Genomic DNA, 21803 nt, shown 5'->3' on the forward strand with positions numbered 1-21803 from the left:
GATTAACAAGTTTACACCAAGGGTTAAATATAACAGAGAGATATAAACACACATTTGTGGCCTGCTGTTATTATAAAAGAGAAAAGTAGCAATTTTATTAAATTACAATTCAGCCACCACTGGACCCTAGGGAAAGTCACCCTCCTGCACCTAAAAGGTAGGAAACAGGAGGGTGACTAACATATTTTGTATGTGTGTGTGTTTGTTTGTATGTGTGTGTCTCTGCCTTTCCATATGTGTGTCTGTATGGGGGGGGGGGGAGCAAAAAGGGGGGGAAGAGGGGAGTGTCACAGTTCTCACTGTGACATCCAGATGGCCAGATGCGGTCGCCCCAGAAGTGCGTACTTTGGGTACTTTGCGGTCCTGGATCAGTTTTGCACCGGGGCCCCATGTTTGTACGCCACTAACAGGGGTTATAAGATATCAAGTTCAATGGTATGTTGTCACTTATAGTAAAGATCTTACCCTAGCAACAAAAAATTTCCGTAGGAGAAACTTTTGGTTAGAAATATCAGATTCAGTTTTCTGACTCTGGTCTTTTAATTCTTGTGCCTGTTTGTTGTCAGGATCCTTTTCGACTTCAGGTGCAGAGGGCTCCTGCCCCCCCAGTTGGACAGGACGGAACTCCCCGCTCTGAACCACTTGGGCCATGTCACAGATCTGCAGAAAAAAAAAGAAAAAATATGAATATTACAATATATGTTTATTTGTTCTTTTTGTCCTTAATGGTGACTTAAATTTTACTTTAAACAGGGTTAGTATTGAAAGCAAAAACCCAAAATACTGCTTCCAAATAAAATTAAAATCACAACTTGGCATAAATAGATAGACATATACATAGATAATTACACCTACAGAGACATAGCTATGCTCCCCCCCCCCCCCCTCATTCACTAGGAACAAATAATAATGCATAACCTGTCATTTAACATTTAAGGAAATAATTGATACTGTATAGTACTCAGTTACATGTTAAGTATAATTCTGAAATCCAGGATGACTGAGGTCTGTAGGTTGGCACTCATGGCCTAGAAAACTCCCTACTTCAGTCACAATTGGATATTTATTATCAAATGACGTTCTCTAGTTTCACCCTTTACCTCCTGGTTCTAGTCCGCCCTCATGTGCTTAGAATGTTCTTTCTACTTGGAGTATACTCACTTAGATTGAAGTATCACATGTCTACTAATGGAAGCATGAGATGCTTTTCTGAAAACCACATCATTCTATCGCTAAGTGTTTCCAGGCACTTTGCCCAGGATAATGTTGTATATGTTAGAAAATTACCAAGCATGGCCATCGCAAGCCAGAACTAAAATTGCTCTTTGGCCCTCATCTTGCACAGTAAAATTATTCTAATTTCCTATCACCGCGTGTTCCTGATTCCAGTCTTCAATTTGAGCACATCCTTCTTCGATTGCATTGATATAATAATCTCATATTCTCAGCATTTCCTATATTTCTCATAGTTTGTCTAATCTTCCATCACACAGGCAATCACATACAAAATGTTTTACAAAGTGCTCAATTTTCAGTTGACCTGCACATGGGCAGCATTAATCTGTGGCGTCATCAGGACGGAGTCCTCTCTTACAACTGAAGTGTGCTCATCTTTAATAAAGCCACATGGGCTGTACTTTCCCTCTCACAAACCCTTGGTGTGCAGGCTGCACCAGGCTGCCCTTTGGCCTGTCTTACTCCATGTGGACTAATTGTTGGTACTCTTCACAGACAGCAGACCAGTTACATTAACTGCTGCTGTCCAACATACAGACACACAGTGAGGTTGAAATGCTGAGCTGTCATATGGTGGGGGCAGGGTTACAATGAAACAGTGAGAAAAAAAGACAAATACAGGCAAATAATATAAATACAAAATGAGGTAAAACTGGTAAAAAATGTCCAATACATTTCAAGAATTTAAATTCAGTTTGTAAATAACAATTTTTCTCTGAATTGTCTTCAGACTAGCAGCTCGTCGTCCATTACTTCAGCACCCAGTAAGGCAAACAGATGTTTCCTGACAGATCAAAAGTTGCAGGATGCCTGGAGGCTGTACAGTTAGTTCAGATCGGTTGCTTAGCTGCACTATATATAGCAATGGGTAAGGGTGACTGGGGTAGGATGAGAGGCGAATGAGTTACCCAGGAGCATTATGTCGCAGTGTAGTTCATCACACCTAACACATACTGATTTTAGTACATACAATTTACTACAATTCCCATCAAACTCTGCACCTTGTATGGGCATGCTAGTGGCATTTCTCTTCTTCAATATTTATTTAGAGCTACAAAATACATTTGACAGGATGCTTCTGGGTATCCCATCCACCATCCACCATTTATTGCTATATTTAGGGTGCAAGGATTAGCTCATTGACTGAGAACAATCTGACTCTCTCAGTCAATGCCTTATGGAAGGTCCGTCCTAGCAAGGATATTTCCACCTCTCCGTGAAGGTAGTGACTGGCATCTGGTGGGATGGGACCAGGGCACTCCTAGTACCATGACCACTACAGTTGGTTGTTTCTTTAATAAAGTATTTTGCCGGATTAATGCTGTAGATTAATGCTATATCTTTTGGGGAATGCTGATTGTGGCAAACCTAGCCACTTAAGATTGTCTTTCCCACTTAAGACTGTATTTACATTTATGTGATATTGTGGCTTTAAGACTACCTGAACTGTCCATGTTCCCTATTCTGTATTTTATGTAAACGAGAGCATTCGTATGCTGGCGGCACGAAAGCCACCAGCATTCATACAGTAGTTTCACGAACAGTGAATTTCAACACTGTTCGCGAAACGAACAAACTACTGAATGGGAGACCACACACAGGAGGTCGTGTGGCTCCCATTACCAGTTGCGCTGCTAGGGGGGGGGCAGAGGGGGCCATGGCCCCCCCTACATCATGTTGTGCCCCCCCTTGTGCCCCCCCAAATGCCAGCAACCTGCTGACCATGTGTTTAGATGATATTCCCTCGGGCTGTAACAGTCTGTGACAGCCCGAGGGAATGCAGGACAGAGCAGCTCAGCTGGAGGCTGGGGGCTGTCTGTGGCCGGAGGGAGCACTGACAGGCTCCCCGGCAGAGGCCCCGCCCCCAAACGAAGCTTCGCCTCCCACACATAAGCCCCGCCCCGCCGTTAAGCAGCAGCCCATGCTGCTGCTGCAAAGGCCAGAAGATGGCTGATAGGTAGGCTTGATGTGTGTGTGTGTGTATGTGTGTGTATGTGTGTGTGTCTGGACTCAGCAGTCTGTGTGTGTGTGTGTGTCTGGACTCAGCAGTGTGTGTGTGTGTGTGTATGAACTCAGCAGTCTGTGTGTGTGTGTGTGTGTGTATAGACTCAGCAGTCTGTGTGTGTATGGACTCAGCAGTCTGTGTGTGTGTGTGTGTGTGTGTGTATGGACTCAGCAGCAGGGCCGCCATTAGGGCATGACAACCGGTCCTGGGGGGCCCCGAGCCCCACATTCATTATGTGCACATATATATATATATATATATATATAGCGATTTTCGCTATATATATGTGCACAGAGGGCCCCCTGCTACCTGTACAATGAAGAGGGGGCCCAGCAGCACACTCTGTCCTCCCTTCCAGCTGCTCTCTGTCTAACTTTCCTGCACCCTGCGGCCGCCAAAGCGTTGCCACGGGTTACTATGGCAAAGCTCCGCACAGAACGCAGGCCTGTCTCGTGAGATTTAGTCAGAGAGGAGCTGGAAAGGAAGACAATGTGTGCTGCTGGGCCCCCTCTTCAATGTACCGCGGCTGGCTCCCTCCACCATGCCACTGGATCAACAGGAAATGCGATCTCCCCCCTCCCTGGCACGGTAAGAACCAGGGAGGGGGGAATAAAATTGAAATATACACACACAAAAAAAAACTCCCCTCCCCCTTATTTTACACACACTGAATCCTTACAAGCACACTTTGCACTACACACACACACTACATTTACTAAACACACACACACTACATTCACTAAACACACTCTGCACTACACACACACACATTACATTCACTAAACACACACTGCACTGCATTCACTAAACACACTCTGCACTACACATACACTACATTCACTAAACACACTCTGCACTCACTACAAACACTACATTTACTAAACACACTGCACTACACACACACACCCACACTACATTCACTAAACACACTTTGCTCTACACACACACACTACATTCACTATACACATTTTGCTCTACACACACACACTACATTCCCTATACACATTTTGCACTACACACACACACTACATTCACTAAACACACTCTGCACTGCACATACACTACATTCACTATACACTCTATGCACTCACTACAAACACTACATTCACTAAACACACTCTGCACTACACACACACTACATTCACTAAACACACTTTGCACTACACACACAGTACATTCACTAAACACACTTTGCACTACACACACTACATTCACTATACACACGTTTCACTCACAACACACTACATTTACTAAACACGCACGACACTACACACACACACACTACATTCACTAAACACACTTTGCACTCACTACAAACACACTACATTCACTACAAACACTACATCCACTACAAAAACACACACTCTGCATTCACTATACACACACCTACATTCACTACACACACTCTGCATCTAATGCATGCATACAAACATTACATACATTACACAAAACGTACAATCTGCATCCACTATACACACTGCATCCATGACACACATACTGCATTCACTATACACACTGCATCCATGACACACATATCGCATCCACTACACACACTGCATCCATGACACACATATCGCATCCACTATACACACTGCATCCATGACACACATACCACATCCACTATACACACACACACACACACTTCATCCTTGTGGGCAGACTCGGGGCTGGCCCTGGGGGCCCAGATCTTGAGCTGTGTCAGGGGCCCTAAAATTTCTGATGGCAGCCCTGCTCAGCAGTCTGTGTGTGTGTGTGTGTGTGTAAGGACTCAGCAGTCTGTGTGTGTGTCTTTGTGTGTGTATGGACTCAGCAGTCTGTGTGTGTGTGTGTATGGACTCAGCAGTCTGTGTGTGTGTGGGTGTATGGACTCAGCAGTCTGTGGGTGTATGGACTCAGCAGTCTGTGTGTGTGTGGGTGTATGGACTCAGCAGTCTGTGTGTGTGTGGGTGTATGGACTCAGCAGTCTGTGCGGGTGTATGGACTCAGCAGTCTGTGCGGGTATGGACTCAGCAGTCTGTGGGTGTATGGACTCAGCAGTCTGTGGGTGTATGGACTCAGCAGTCTGTGGGTGTATGGACTCAGCAGTCTGTGGGTGTATGGACTCAGCAGTCTGTGTGTGTGTGTGTGTGTGTGTGTGTATGTACTCAGCAGTGTGTATGTGTGTGTGTGGACTCAGCAGTCTGTGTGTGTGTATGGACTCAGCAGTCTGTGTGTGCGTGTGTGTGTGTGTGTATAGAATCAGCAGTATGTGTGTGTGTGTATGGACTCAGCAGTCTGTATGGACTCAGCAGTATGTGTGTGTGTATGGACTCAGCAGTCTGTGTGTGTGTGTCTGTGTGTGTGTATGGATTCAGCAGTCTGTGTGTGTGTATGGACTCAGCAGTCTGTGTGTGTGTGTGTGTCTGTGTGTATGGACTCAGCAGTCTGTGTGTATGGACTCAGCAGTCTGTATGTCTGTGTGTGTGTGTGTATGGACTCAGCAGCCTGTGTGTACATGTATAAATCAGCCCATGTGCATTCAGCAACACATGTGCATTCAGTAGTCTGTGTGTGTGTGTGTGTGTGTGTGTGTGTATGTATTCAGTGTACTGTGTGTATGTACTCAGCAGTCTATCAATAATTAAAAATTTTATCCCTGTGAGTTGTTGTGTAGGAAGGGCCCCAGTGCACTGCTTTGCCCGGGGGCCCTTAACGCTGTTAAGATGGTACTGCGTGTGTGTCAGTGAGCTTCTATTTAGTGAGCATGTGTGTGTCAGTGAGCTTGTCTTTAGCGAGCTTGTGTGTGTCCCTGAACTTCTTTGTAGTGAGCCTTGTGTTTATACAAGTGAGTTTGTCTGTAGTAAGCTTGTGTGTGAGTCAGAGAGTTTTGTCTGTCAGTAAGCCTATTTGTCATGTCATTGAGCTTGTGTGCTTACTGTACAATATATACATATTGACTTGTAGCATACATTTTTTTTCCAGGGCTGCTTTGGATTCTCCGTTTGGCTCTGCCAGCGAGTGTGCTTTACAGCTGAATCATCTGTGTGAGCTGCCGCACACTTTAGCCCTGTTACACACGTCTGGGAGCTGCTGTTGACCGGTACTAGTAGTTTAGAGATTGGGACATGGGGTATATGCTCGGCTATCTGTTTAATACTATAGTGCTGTTCTCTGTATAATACAGATCTGTGTGTGTATAATATCCCGGGATAGTCAGTGTTCCTGTATAGTGCTGCTCTCTGTCTTGGGATATTATACACAAACAGACCTGTATTATACAGAGAGCAGCACTATACAGGTAGCACTGACTGTCCTGGGTTATTATACACACAGCCATGTATTATACAGAGAGCAGCACTATACAGGGAGCACTGACTGTCCCAATTTATTATACACACAACCCTGTATTATACAGAGAGCACTAACTGTCCAGGGATATTATACACAGACAGTAATTGATAGCTGTGCTGCAAAATGTCCTTGGAATTTTTTTTCAAATGTTGGCAACTATGGCACTGTATCAAAGGAAATGTGTTTGTTTTTTTTTAATAATCCCTGGTGGACAATAATGAATCCTTCACCAGGGATTATAAAAAAAAAAAAAAAAATACATTTTGTCGGGGCGGGGCTTAACATGCAGCAGGGGCGGGGTCAAACTGCGGCGAGGGCGGGGTTGAATGTGCCCCCCCTACTTTTGTCCCTGGCCCACCCCGTGCCCCCCCTAAAAATTAATCCTAGAGATGCCACTGCCCATTACGGATCGCAACAATGTAGCTTTCGGCAGTAAATAGATGTTCCTGGTGGCCGCCGTTCGGATACCGACCACGCGGCGGCAGCCATCTTGGATCCTTTGTTAGCCCAGCGGTGTTCAGTCATCGAGTGCCTGGAACTAAAATCGGCTACTCGACGGCACGAATACCGCTGGACTTCCAGGCCTTTCGGGAGCACCAGTCTTTCGGTATTTTATCTCTGCATGTGTGTTCGTGACTTTGGTGAAGAATTTGTGTTCAAGTGTATTTTGTGCGGCATTCGGCTAATTGTGCTGGGATCTGAGCGGTACTTTCACGAAGTATGCGCTCAGACCCCAGCTATCTGCCGAACGGTCATTCGGTACAATAGCACGAGTAATGTTAGAGTTATAGATTTTTATGTAAAAAGCCAGTTCTGCTGTTCAGAGGGATAATCCACTTAACTGGATATTCTAGTGGGAGTATCCCTCTTGCACAGCAGTGCATGGTGGGAGAAATGTTCTGGTTGTTAAGTTCCCCATGTAGTCCCCTACTGTACAACCCCTGTAAAGTCAGTAAGGAAACCCCTTGTATGGGGAACCATATAAATACTGGAGCTTGTGAATAAAACCTCAGTTGACTCCCAGCCTATGTGTCGTCTAGTTCTTGGGAAGGAAGGATCTGTATAACGCTACCGGGATTATTGTATGCTGTACTTGTTTTACCTGGATTATTACATGCTGCTCTTGTCTACCAGCGGAGATATTGTGGATTATACTACCTCTCCGCTACACTGATATTGACTGAATAGGTGTATATGGAAGAACATATCTATATGGGTGTGTGTTTCTACACCGGGGAAAAGAGGACTTGGCCAGTGGTTTCTAATTCCCTGGTAAAATTATTTGGAGACCCTGAAAGGATGGTTCTGACATCGAAGGACATTCAGTAGACACACATGTGTTTGTCAAAAAAGGGAGCAAAAACTTTCTCTAAATAAATGTGTGTGCAGGGGCGAGTTCACCTTGGACCAAACCTCTGCTCTGTCTGGCAGTGAACAGATTTTGCTGAAGGTTGCAAAATAATATTTCAGCAGTGTCAACATGTCCTGCGTCTTGCGGTATCATAATGGCACTCTACTGGATAAGAGCCAGGAAATGTGCACATAGGAAAAAAACTAACAAAAAACAACACACATCCTGGAAAATTAGAATCATTGTAACCTGTCCTCAATAAACAGGTTGGGGCTCATTAATAGCGTGGTGAGCCTGAAAATTACATTTTTTTGTGACAGTATATCAGCTTATATACAGTCTGTCACAAAATAAAAAAAAAAAGAGAGCAGCAACCCAGGAACAGGAGCAGGTTAGCATCTTTCATAGTGGAAACTGTCTTCTCTACGGATTAGGAAACTTGAATATTAATTCACTCACAATGACTTCCTCAACAAACATAAAGACCACCAACCTGACAAGCACTAGCACTCAGTAAATGCGCTGTATAGAATTGACATACTTGGTGTATATTACCGCCAACAGATCTTGGCATTTAGAAGGCTGTCATTATAAGTGGAGTTGCAGGAATAACTTAGAATCCATAGTTGTTCTGTAGGTTTACTGCATAAAGTTCCTACATAACGGTCCCTTTCTTTGTACTGTCCCTTATTGCTATCCCATCCAGAGATCATTTTTTATAAGGTATCAGATGGCCATTATTACCCAGGCTGAGTGGACTATCATTCTGCTGCAGCAAGGGTTTATTTGATATTACCTTCGTCCTATCAAGGATGCGGTCTAAAGAATACTAAAGTGCCAATGCAAATGTCTTTAAATTACTACTAATCCTACCCATTCTGCCTATCCTGTCAGAATGTCTCCAGATATATTAATTAACATAACATGACAGGGTGACATGATGGAGTTTGCTGGTTAGAAACACTTTTGATGCAGTCGTTCGTCTACAATTTGTTAGAGTCCCTTTGCTTACATTTTCTGAAAGAGACCCTTGTTAAAGAAGACAAATGGTCTCCCTGGGCTATGCAATAATCAATACAGTTTTTACATTATAGGTAAAATATATAGTACATGGTGCATTTTCAGAGATATATAGAATCTGTTTATTTGGAAGATATATATATATATACACACACACACAGCATCTCACAAAAGTGAGTACACCGCTCACATTTTTGTAACTATTTTATTATATATTTTCATGTGACAACACTGAAGAAATTACACTTTGCTACAATGTAAAGTAGTAAGTGCACAGCCTGTATAACAGTGTAAATTTGCTGTCCCCTCAAAATAACTCAACACACAGTCATTAATGTCTAAACCGTTGGCAACAAAAGTGAGTACACCCCTAAGTGGAAATGTCCAAATAGGGCCCAATTAGCCATTTTCCCTCCACAGTGTCATGTGACTCGTTAGTGTTACAAGGTCTCAGGTGTGAATGGGGATTAGGTGTGTTAAATTTGGTGTTATCGCTCTTATACTCTCTCATACTGGTTACTGGAAGTTCAACATGGCACCTCATGGCAAACAACTCTCTGAGAGTCTGAAAAAAAGAATTGTTGCTCTACATACAGATGGCCTAGGCTATAAGAAAATTGTCAAGACCCTGAAACTAAGCTGCAGCAAGACCATAAAGCGGTTTCACAAGACAGGTTCCACTCAGAACAGGCCTCGCCATGGTCGACCAAAGAAGTTGAATGCACATGCTCAGCGTCATATCCAGAGGTTGTCTTTGGAAAATAGACGTATGAGTGCTGCCAGCATTGCTGCAGAGGTTGAAGGGGTGGGGAGTAAGCCCGCCAGTGCTCAGACCATCCGCCACACACAGCATCAAATTGGTCTGCATGGCTGTCATCCCAGAAGAAAGCCTCTTCTAAAGATGATGCACAAGAAAGCCCACAAACAGTTTGCTGAAGACAAGCAGACTAAGGACATGGATTACTGGAACCATGTCCTGTGGCCCGATGAGACCAAAATAAACTTATTTGGTTCAGATGATGTCAAGGGTGTGTGGCGGCAACCAGGTGAGAAGTACAAAGACAAGTGTGTCTTGCCTACAGTCAAGTATGGTGGTGGGAGTCATGGTCTGGGCCTGCATGAGTGCTGCCGGCACTGGGGAGCTACAGTTCATTGAGGGAACCATAAATGCCAACATGTACTGTGACATACTGAAGCAGAGCATGATCCCCTCCCTTCGGAGACTGGGCCGCAGGGCATTATTCCAACATGATAACGACCCCAAACATACCTCCAAGACGACCACTGCCTTGCTAAAGAAGCTGAATGTAAAGGTGATGGACTGGTGATGGACTTCCTCAAACGGAAGGTGGGGGAGCGCAAGGTCTCTAGCATCCACCAGCTCCGTGATGTCATCATGGAGGAGTGGAAGAGGACTCCAGTGGCAAACTGTGAAGCTCTGGTGAACTCCATGCCCATGAGGGTTAAGGCAATGCTGGAAAATAATGGTGGCCACACATTTCCACTTAGGGATGTACTCACTTTTTTGCCAAGGGTTAAGACATTAATGGCTGTGTGTTGACTTATTTTGAAGGGCCAGCAAATTTACACTGTTATCCAGGCTGTACATTTACTACTTTACATTGTAGCAGAGTGTAATTTCTTCACATGAAAAGATATAATAAAATATTTACAAAAATGTGAGGGGTGTACTCTTTTGTGAGATACAGTAAATATAATATATGTAAGATTTGGAAATAATGTTCTAAAGCAGGTTTTCAGTGTAGAATAACAAAACTAGACACAGTCCAATCATTTAGGGAGGGCCAGTAATTATGCTCAGAGCACAAATCCCTGTGTTATTTTCAAGCAATCTGCACTTGTATGTATTACAGTAAAAGCACAAAGTAAACAGTCTGGAAATTTCATCTCTCAGAATCACCACCTGTCCCTGAGGCTTTGATTCCACAGGATGAATGAATATACACACAGAGATCCTTCCATTAGAAAGAGAATCAATGCATCCTCTAGTCTATGCAATAGCAGCAAAGCAAAACTCAAAAAAGGGCATCCCACTGCCAAAATCACACATTAAAATAAGATCCATGTAGAAGTAGTGGAAAAAATAATCTGCGATTATTTGTGCCTCTTAAGTTATTTATCAAGAAGAAGGTTTCCTAGGTGAAATGGGGATTATTTCAGTAAACGATCGGGTCTCCGACACACAATACAACCTACAAAAAATTCAAAATGTACAAACTAGGATTGCATTAAATACATTATTATAATAATTATAAAGATAATCTAACTGCTTTTTAATATTGCATAATCTCTAACTGGTTTCCAGCAGAAAGTCCAGGCACCAGGTCAGAATGGCAATGCCCTCTGGTGCGCAGATATTTCTCTGTCTTAATTGCTTTACATGATTTATGGTTATTCTACATCTAATTCCTTCCACTGGGAATGCTATTTCAAGTGGCATATTTATCCTGGTTTTTTTTTTGTTTGTTTTGCAGCCAGATCCATGTGTATCTATGAATCTCCCTGTTTCACTGTGTTTCAGCCAGCTTTGCAGTGTAATTTGTAGGAACTATAGCCATTTAATCTTGTTGAATTGGTTGCAGTGCCTTCTGGCTCCAACACTGAGTGAGAGTCCCTGGCTTTCCATAGCCCCGCCCTCACTGGAGATATGGCTAAAGCAGAAAATACACACTTCCTTGTAGCCATACCAATTTATAATCGGAATGGTATTGTCATAGGCTTAATGTAGTCAGCTGACAGTCTCAGCCAATTACAGTTACTTTACTTACTTACAGAGGGGATGGGTTGCTAGTCGCTCTTGTTTAGCACTTAAACATTCAATCCCTAATAAAATTTCACTTTTAATAATATGTTATTATTAAAAATCTATTATTAAAAATTGTTCACTAAAATAAATGAAACAAAAACACAAATCAAACACATAACACTATTTAATGTGTATCTATATATATATATATATAACACAAAACAGATGCAGTCACGTAGCTGGTGTCTGTATACATCCGCAGCAAAGAAACACAGTATTAAAAAGGGGTAGTGGCAACAAAGTATCAACAATCCTAGACCATGAAATAAGTCCTTGAAGGCTGGCTATGATATCTATATAGACAGTCCTAATTTGTATCTAAAATATAGGACTGCTATTAGGATTAGCCACTGCAACCATTGTGCCTTCGAGGGCACCTAAACTGCAGAAATAATAAACTGGCTACTAACTGGAAAATCTAAAAACTGAAATTAGGCTACCATTACCAGACTAGCACTGTAGAGAAATTACAAAACCTCATTAAGCTCTTGGTACGGGGCACAGAAGTATCCATTAAAATCATCAGATTTATGTTTGCACAAGGCAGGCCTAGGAATGAGTTTGTTTCATCGGTCAGGTGGCTCTTCAACATTAAATGGTTTACAGTTGAATGGAAGGACAGTGCCAGCGAGCTCCAGATTCTATACCTACTTCAATGAGATGAAGCAGTTATGGTGCCTACTGTGTCCCTTTAATGTTAAAGACCTACAAAGACACACAAAAGAAAAGGATTTTTGAGTCAAATCCAAAGACTGAAAAAATAAATTAGCTAGAGGAAATAGGCTGCAGAGGGTTAAACTAGAAAGTCTGCATTCCACATGTGTAGGATGTGCTAAACAAAGACAGGCTTGGTGATAAGAAGGCAGAAAGGGACATAAAGAAATTAAAATATATCATGTGGTTTGGGGGACAGTACGAAGAGCAATCATGAAGTGAAATAATTGCTATGCGGCCTTGTATCGTAATAAACTGACATTTTAAATGGAAGGTAGACCTCATAGACAGATTAACAGAAACAAAACAACAAAACAAAGGAAAATATCACAGCGTTAGATCTGAAAAATGAGCAATATAGGCATGTTTTAGGTTAAATAGATAAAGCATCCATGGAAACAACATGATCTACATTTGTTCAAAATAGTGCTCTAACCTGCCCCTATCATATGACTTCTGTTCTGGAAAGAGTGCACCTTGAAAATGAAAAAAGTATCAATTCTGCATTATCAAATTGCCTGAGGAGCTGGGAGACAGGTAGAGCACTGATTTGTATTAAACCTCTCCCCCACAATAAAAATAACATAGAGCTGTAGTGATTATGGTGCATTGCGTGCCTTTTAATTTAAATCTTTCAGCATGCATAACTTACATACATGTTTCAAAGAGTTTATTTACCGAACTTTATACACACCTTTAAATTTCAAGTCTTACAAACCAGGCCTTACAAGTTTCTCACCATGTTAGGTAGCCCCCAGTTTAACCCCTGAAGTGGGGAAAACATATTTTGTCCTGAGGCTTGAGGTGCCAAATATCACCCCAGGCTTCATTTTCAATATATGGGTGGAGCAAGTTCAAACTTACTTGGTTCTGTGAGTTCTTGCAGTTGCTGATTACTGATGTTTCAGCAGATATGGGATAATCTGCACAAGTCCTGTTCACATATGATGAAAGGAAAAGATATGTCTAGTTAAGATAGGACAAAGCAATTACAGAAGACAGCACACAACTCTAATTGTGGATGCTTACATAATAAATTTCATGTAGGCAAAATTTTTAATATTGCACTGCTCTGTGCTTTTTCTCTACATATTCAAGGTAACAGGTGAGATATGCATAACTGCACAATGTAGTGGTTATGGTGTCAGGAATGGCCTGGTGCTCCCCCCAATTTAAATAGTTAAACCATTTGCTAATTGAGTGACAACTTACATGGGATCCACTTACCTCCTCCATGAATGTGGGAAAAGCTCTCTGCGTGGAGCTAAGCATGGCGGTGGAGGGCTTGGCGCCTTGACTGTAATTCATAAGTTGATGCTCTCAGCCAATGAGTTGGCCATGCACAGCATAGTTTAGCTCAGGAGAGATTTAAGAAGCTTTGTTTCATGAAGGAAGTGACAGGTGACCAGTGCATTGGGAAGGTGACAGGACAGTCCTAGAACCATAACCATGGTTATGGAGCTTGCAGTGTCCACTTAGCCTTTGAACGTACAAACACAGCCCAGCAAACCATGCATAGAGTTACACTAATTTAATCCCTAAATCATACGATCATACCTATAGCTCCCATTGTTATCACTAAACCACTGCCACTACAAAAAAACATTATTTTGGAAGTCTTCAGTTGCTAAAACACAATTTATATTTTTGTTAATATATATTTACATTGTAATGTTATATAATTACACTGCCGATATATATATTTTTTTTTACCGTCATAATTCATTCGAGATTATCTAAATTATGGATTATATCACAATATATAAAGAGGGATTCCTCTGTCTTCGTGGAATCATTCTGTCTCTAAGTCACATGACAGGAGTTGGCTCAATGAGCCCTGTTTCATGAAACCTTATCATCTAGCTGTTCAGGCAGTAAATGTGCCTAAAACATAGACAACAATGTATCTTTAAAAAACAACAACAATGAGTTTGTTATATTCTTACCCGTCATCATTTCACAAGCTCCCAAACACCAAATACAAATATCTTATTATGTTCCCCTCTGAAGTTATATGATCTCTGCCCCTTACTTTCTTTTTCAGAATGCTCTATGTGGGATAATTTTGAGGAAGGATTCTCGAGTTTTCCATCCATATAAGAGTCATACAGAAGATATATAACATTTAAAGGGTTACTCTAATCCAGACCATGTTCAAACCTAAACAGTGCTGGGCTAGCAAAGGCACTGCATAACAGTGGTGTAACAAATGTAGAGAGGGCCCTGGTGCTAGAAATATTTTTGAGCCCCCTCTAGCGCAAGAATTTCCAAAAGATCCTTAGCTATTGTGCAACACCCACAATGCTTTGCTAGCAGGAGATCTACCATTTTCAGGGTTGTATTTATGAGCAGTATTTGTGTGTTGGAATGTAAGCATGTTTCTGTATGAAGTATGTGTGTGAATGTAGTAGTGTGTTTGTATGTATGGTTGCCATTTGCTGCAGTGCTGTGTTTGTATTTAGTGTGAGCATTTACATGCAGTAGTGCATTTGTGTGCAGTGTTGGCATTTTAATGTAGGTGTGCATTTGTGTATTGTGTTGGTGTTTGAATGCTGGAATGCATATACACATACACTGCCACACATACATACACACTGTCACAAACACACAGATCCTCACGTATACATAAATACACATACATACTGACACACACCCATACTCATAGAGACACACACTCACATACTGACACAGATGCACACATACTAACAAAGATACACATACACACAAACAAGTACACACACTGATAAACACACATACTGACACAGATACACATACGCATTAACATACACAAGTTATTATTTCCATATTTTAGCCACCCTCCTATTTCCATACCCCTTAAGTCCGGGAGGGTGGCTTCCTTGTGGTCCAGTGGGTCCTACATACAAGTTGATGGGATGCTGTCCCTTGAGAAAGTTGGTCCCGAAATGCTGGGGTTGTAGTTTCACATATGTCCGACTCCAACTCTTATAGGCTTCATGTATGTTTCTGCAGCTAATTATCTGGATTGTTTATTGCTATTAGCCTTTATTGCTTATTTTTTATATTATTTGTGTATTAAAGTATTATTTACTAGTGTATTACTTTTTACATAATAAAGATTATTTTGTTTATGAATATTTAGTATGGTGTGTATCATTTTGCCTATATGTACTTCAAAACTCCTACCACCGTGACCACTTCAAAAAGCATACAATACCATGTTGGTTGGAGTAAATCTTTAATTTTGCCATTTAATTTTTAATTCATTACTATTCAGAGTTTCTGCAAATGTATTCTCAACAGGTACCCACTCTTTTCTGTCCCATAAGTAAAACAGCCCAGCCTGGGACAGAAGAAAGAACATCTGGGTAAGGTTCAGCTGGACACAGGCATTACTTGCAGCAACTAACACAATGTTTAGAGTAATTAATTTTCAGATATAAATAGGACATTATATTGCTATGCTTTACTATTAGAGCTGGATGACTCAAGACGGGCCCAGGCCCTGGTGTTCTGACTCTGGCTATGTGGGGGCCCTCTCTGAGTTGACAGGGAGAACAAAAGATCTCCCTGCTTGGCCCTCAGCCCCATCACCTGCTCAAGAGTGTTGTGATCTGCAACTCTCATGATCTCTGGGCACCTTTCAATGATGTGAGTCATTGACTGACCACAGGTGAGCTCTTAAAATGACCTGCACTTGATATTGGTGCAGACCACAATGATCCCCCACAAGACCACCAGGGATTCTACATTCACTGTGCCTCCAATAGACAACAAGGGATATTTAAACAGGAGTGGGCAAAACACACACTCAAACACAGCACTCAGACTTCAACCACCACACACAGAACTCATCCAACACACACACATACACCCTCCTCCCCCTCAAGTGTGTGACCATGTTACAAACTAAAATGGATTGACAAATTACAGTGGGACAGCCCCCTGGACACACCTGGCACCAGGGAAGCCACCTTGGGGTCCATTGTCCCAGTGACTGCCAGGAGGGGGAGCAAAGCGTTCCCCCTGCTGCCAGTCACTCCATGTAGCGTGTTCCTATACTTCATGTTCCACTCCATGTAGCTAGTTCCTAGACTACAAGTGTTGGCTAGGGAGTTTCCATACCAACCACAGTGCATGGGCGGATAACAGAGGGAACTCTTGAGTCAGTCAATGTCTCGGTGTGACACCTGGGAGAAAAACCTATTTTCAATTAGTTTTTCTCCAAATCTATACATTTGCTATAAAAACTGCTAGTGCGATATATAGATAGGATATCACGCTCACTCTAATGAGCATAAATGGTTTGGGGCATGACAGGTCCACTTTAACCCCTTAAGGACACATGACATGTGTGACATGTCATGATTCCCTTTTATTCCAGAAGTTTGGTCCTTAAGGGGTTAAATGTCTAATTTAGAATGCACCAAAAGAGAGAGGATATTTTTATGTCACAGAAGAATAATAAATCAGTTGAGTCGCTTGAAAAAAAGACACACAAACAAGCTGGGTGGGTAGAAAGAGACACACAAAGAGGCTGCAGAGGAGTTGGGAGTAAGAGACACGCAAAGGGACTGGCAGGTTAAGAGACACTCAGGGGATGGGGGGTGGGGGACATAAGAGACACAGAAAGGAGCTGCAAAGGAGTTGGGGGTGTGGGGGAGTAAGAGACACACAATGTGGCTAGGGGGACATAAAAGTCACACAAAGGTGCTGATGATTGTGAAGGGCAAAGGATACACTAAAGGGGGATAAGATGCACTTAAAGAGGTAAGACATTCAAAAGAGGGCATAGGAGACACAAAAGGGGATTTAGGATGTAAATAATTAAAAAGGGGGATTAATAGACACACAGGTGAAGATACATTTACGATAGGGGAAAGCAGCTAAATGTATTTTCGCCTATATAGCCAAAAATACTTGCATGGCCCTGCCTGGCACCATAACTACAACAGTAGGCTGTAGTTGTTATGGTTCTTGGGGAGTTCTGTTGATTTCATTTCAGCATATGAACTGTACATAAGGAATCGTTTTTCTTCTGCTGTTTAACAACATGTGTAAGCGTTATGTGTCCAGGGAAACGGTGGATCCTGGCACCCCTTGCTGACCTGAGTGACACTCACACTAGTTGCAATTTTCCATTGCCATGAGATGATTTAACAAGATATATTGTGCTCCTTAGCTTGTGTCCAAATAGATCTGTTGTCTGCATTAGACAATGCCCGCTTGAACTCTTTTTGTTGTTTCTACAACCCCCAAAAGCCTGTGCATCTTCTGTTTATAAAACAATAATCAGAGCCACAGGAACTGCGAAGAGAACCCGGGGAACGTGTAACACTACACTTCCTGGTTGTTTTCCGGAGGAAACATTTCTAATCATGTCTTTGCTATCGGCAAGGAGAATCTTATCCAAATGCAGGTAGGCAGTGCATGCTCACCTTTACCAACCCTTCGTATGAGAAGATTCTGCCGGACCTGCTGGTTTCTCAGCCTGGTGTTCAGAGTTTCGTTTCAGACGTTTGTTACAACAACACCCACAGCCTTGTGATCACTTGTTACAAAAACTAGGAAGTAACTGGCTCTATTACCCAGGCTGCAGCTCAAGTGGGAGAACTGCTTTTCTTCCTGTGTATGCATTCATGAAATACATTCGCTGTGAGAAAGGGAAATAAATACACTTTGCAAACGTCTAACTGAAATGTAACTCTCTATCTGAAATCAAATGTAACACTCTATCGGAAATCAAATGTAGCACTCTATCTGAAAGGAAATGTAGCACTCTATCTGAAAGGAAATGTAGCACTCTATCTGGAAGGAAATGTAGTACTCTATCTGAAATCAAATGTATCACTCTATCTGAAAGGAAATGTAACACTCTATCTGAAATGAAATGTAGCACTCTATCTGAAATCAAATGTAACACTATCGGAAATCAAATGTAGCACTCTATCTGAAAGGAAATGTAGCACTCTATCTGGAAGGAAATGTAGCACTCTATCTGAAATCAAATGTATCACTCTATCTGAAAGGAAATGTAACACTCTATCTGAAATGAAATGTAGCACTATCTGGAAGGAAATGTAACACTCTATCTGAAATGAAATGTAGCACTATCTGGAAGGAAATGTAACACTATATCTGAAAGGAAATGTAGCACTCTGAAATGAAATGTGACACTCTATCTGAAATGTAGCACTCTATCTGAAATGAAATGTAGCACTCTATCTGAAATGAAATGTAACACTCTATCTGAAATGTAGCACTCTATCTAAAATGTAGCACTCTATCTGATATGAAATGTAGCACTCTATCTAAAATGAAATGTAACACTCTATCTGAAAGGAAATGTAGCACTCTATCTGGAAGGAAATGTAACACTCTATCTGAAATGAAATGTAGCACTATCTGGAAGGAAATGTAACACTCTATCTGAAATGAAATGTAGCACTATCTGGAAGGAAATGTAACACTATATCTGAAAGGAAATGTAGCACTCTGAAATTAAATGTGACACTCTATCTGAAATGTAGCACTCTATCTGAAATGAAATGTAGCACTCTATCTGAAATGAAATGTAACACTCTATCTGAAATGTAGCACTCTATCTGATATGAAATGTAGCACTCTATCTAAAATGTAGCACTCTATCTGATATGAAATGTAGCACTCTATCTAAAATGAAATGTAACACTCTATCTGAAAGGAAATGTAGCACTCTATCTGGAAGGAAATGTAACACTCTATCTGAAAGGAAATGTAACACTCTATCTGAAAGGAAATGTAGCACTCTGAAATGAAATGTGACACTCTATCTGAAATGTAGCACTCTATCTGAAAGGAAATGTAGCACTCTATCTGAAAGGAAATGTAGCAGTCTATCGGGAAGGAAATGTAGCAGTCTATCGGGAAGGAAATTTAAAATTCTATCTGAAAGGAAATGTATCACTCTATATGAAATTAAATGTAGCACTCTATCTGAAAGGAAATGTAGCACTCTATCTGGAATGTGGGAATTATTATCAGAGTTTAATACATTATGGGATGATAACTGCACTTTGTGGAAACCAGATCTAATTAGAGTATTTATTAGGCAGAACACAAATTTATTCCATGATTTTGCTTATTTTAGAATAGTTGCTATTTGTCAACAAAAATAAAAGCTGAATTCCATGTAAAGTATGTTGAATGTTTACTTCAGGGTTGAGGCTACAATTCGTTATCACAGCTGTTGTAATTATAAATTATTCTGCTCCATAAGCCCACCCTTTATGCCCTTCACTCCCATTTAGCAGCTTTTCCATTTACCCCTATAATACTGTTGTGCAGAATGTCATGACTTAAATGGTTATTTACTAAAGTGAGAAATCAGGGTGAATTCAAAGTTTATTTCAAATGTAAGGCTAAAATAGCTGAACTGGAAACATTGTCTCAGTCAGGTATGCTTTCCATTCAGCTACTCTCGCCTTACATTTAAAATCCACATTGAATTAACCTTGAATTCTCACATTAGCGAATAAACCTGTTAGATTTGTGGGAGTTGTAGTTTAGCTATTGATTTCCACAGTAGAAAGCAGGCAGTTAAACTACATCTCCAAGAAATCTATGCTGTACCAATAAAACCACAAGGGCCTTGTTTGCAGTGTTGTCACTACGTATTACAGGACTGTTGCTACTACTAGCAAGTAGCCCTGCCAGGATCTTTGTCAACTTTGTTGAGGCTTTCTCAATGACCCAAGTAGAGTTTGAAACATTGCTAAATTTCCCTTTGCAGTAACTTAAAAAAGTATATTCACAGAATCCACAGCAGTGGAGCATTTTTTTTTTTTTTTTTTATTATGCTTTACACTTTACCAGGGCTGCCATCAGAAATTTTGGGGCCACTGACACAGCTCAAGATCTGGACCCCCAGGGCCTGCCCCAGAGTCCGCCCACAAGGATGCAGTGTGTGTACTGATTGTGGTGTGTGTATAGTGGATGTAGAATGTGTGTAGTGGATGCAGAGTGCATGTGTAAAGTGTATGTTGTGTGTATAGTGGATGCAGATTGTACATTTGTGTAATGTATGAAGTGTATGTTTGTGTAGTGGATGTAGTGTTTGTGTGTATTAGATGTGGTGTGCATAGGGCATGCAGAGTGTGTGTTTGTGAAGTGAATGCAAAGTGTGTGTTTGTGTAGTGGATGAAGTGTGTGTGTAGTGGATGTAGTGTGTTTGTGAAGTGAATGCAGAGTGTGTACAGTGAGGACAGAGTATGTGTTTGTGTAGTGGATGTAGTGTGTGTGTATAGTGAAGGCTGTGTATTAGATGCAGTGTGTATAGTGAATGTGGAGTGTGTGTTTGTGTAGCGCATGTAGTGTGTGTGTATAGTGGAGGTAGTGTGTATATAATGAATGTAGTGTGTGTATAGTGAATGCAGTGTGTGTAAAATGGGCCTATTCCATGGGCATGGGTCTGGAGCTGCAGCTCCATCAGCACCTATGTTGATCCAGCCCTATGCATGAAGAGTTTGTCCTTTTTGCATTTTACAAAAAATGCAGATTTCATCAGAAATTGTCACATTTAGAAATAGGCATTTATTATAAACGGCATAAATGTATGATGGCATGGGTAGGATGGCAGAAACACATGAGGGGGGATGGGAAGATGGCAGAGACAATAGGGGCATGCAGAGATACATAAGGGACGTGGTGGGCTGCAGATACAATAAGGGTGGGGTTGATAAGATGGACAAGTGACATGAAATTTCAGTGATACATAAGAGATGAGGAAAAATAACATTAAATGTAGAAATCCAAACTGCTGTTTTTAAATCTGCCCTAAAACTGGGCGCCTCCATCTTAGCATCCTGTCAATCATTGTTATAAAAGTAATAAATAGACTTGTGCATTCGTTTTCGTAAGAAGAAGATTTCATCCGAAAATTCGTGTTTTTTCGTATTTGTTTACTAAAATGTAAACGAAAGTCCTACATATGAAATATTAACAAAATGAAAGGGCAAATGCCGAATGCATTACCTTTTTGTTTAGTTTCGTTTGTTTAACCCCTTAAGACCGCAGCCAAATGTACAAGTTGTGAACAGAACAAAACGTAAACAAAACTTGGCATTTGCGCTATATGTCTGTCCATCCGTAATTCACCTCTTTCATATTAAATGCACCCCCCCTTATTATATATCATTTTATTCGGGGGAAACAGGGCTTTCGTGTAACATCAAGTATTTAGGTATGGAACATAATTTAATGTAAAAAAACTATAAAAAATGGGAGAAAATAAGAATTTTTTAAATTTTTTTTAGTTCTACGTGACATTTTAACTGTGGATGTCAAAATACTGTTTGCTTTTA

General features: G+C 41.3%; 1 protein-coding gene across 2 annotated transcripts in view; it reads right to left on the reverse strand.

Moving 5' to 3' along the window:
* TPRG1 (tumor protein p63 regulated 1) overlaps window positions 1-21803 on the reverse strand; it is a 338983-nt gene that overhangs the window by 89491 nt on the left and 227689 nt on the right. Inside the window, exons 1-3 of one of the 2 annotated variants that reach the window (XM_063442812.1) lie at window positions 17901-18055; window positions 13348-13417; window positions 466-660 (exon numbers count right to left, since the gene is read on the reverse strand). In XM_063442812.1, coding sequence (XP_063298882.1) covers window positions 466-651 — 186 coding nt within the window. In that variant the 5' untranslated portion in view covers window positions 652-660; window positions 13348-13417; window positions 17901-18055. Of the gene's footprint in view, window positions 1-465; window positions 661-13347; window positions 13418-17900; window positions 18056-21803 lie in introns of those variants that run through there. The other variant, XM_063442810.1, reaches the window with a different exon arrangement.

The sequence above is a fragment of the Pelobates fuscus genome, chromosome 2 (assembly GCF_036172605.1).
Source record: "Pelobates fuscus isolate aPelFus1 chromosome 2, aPelFus1.pri, whole genome shotgun sequence".
In the NCBI taxonomy this organism is placed as follows: Eukaryota; Metazoa; Chordata; class Amphibia; order Anura; family Pelobatidae; genus Pelobates; species Pelobates fuscus.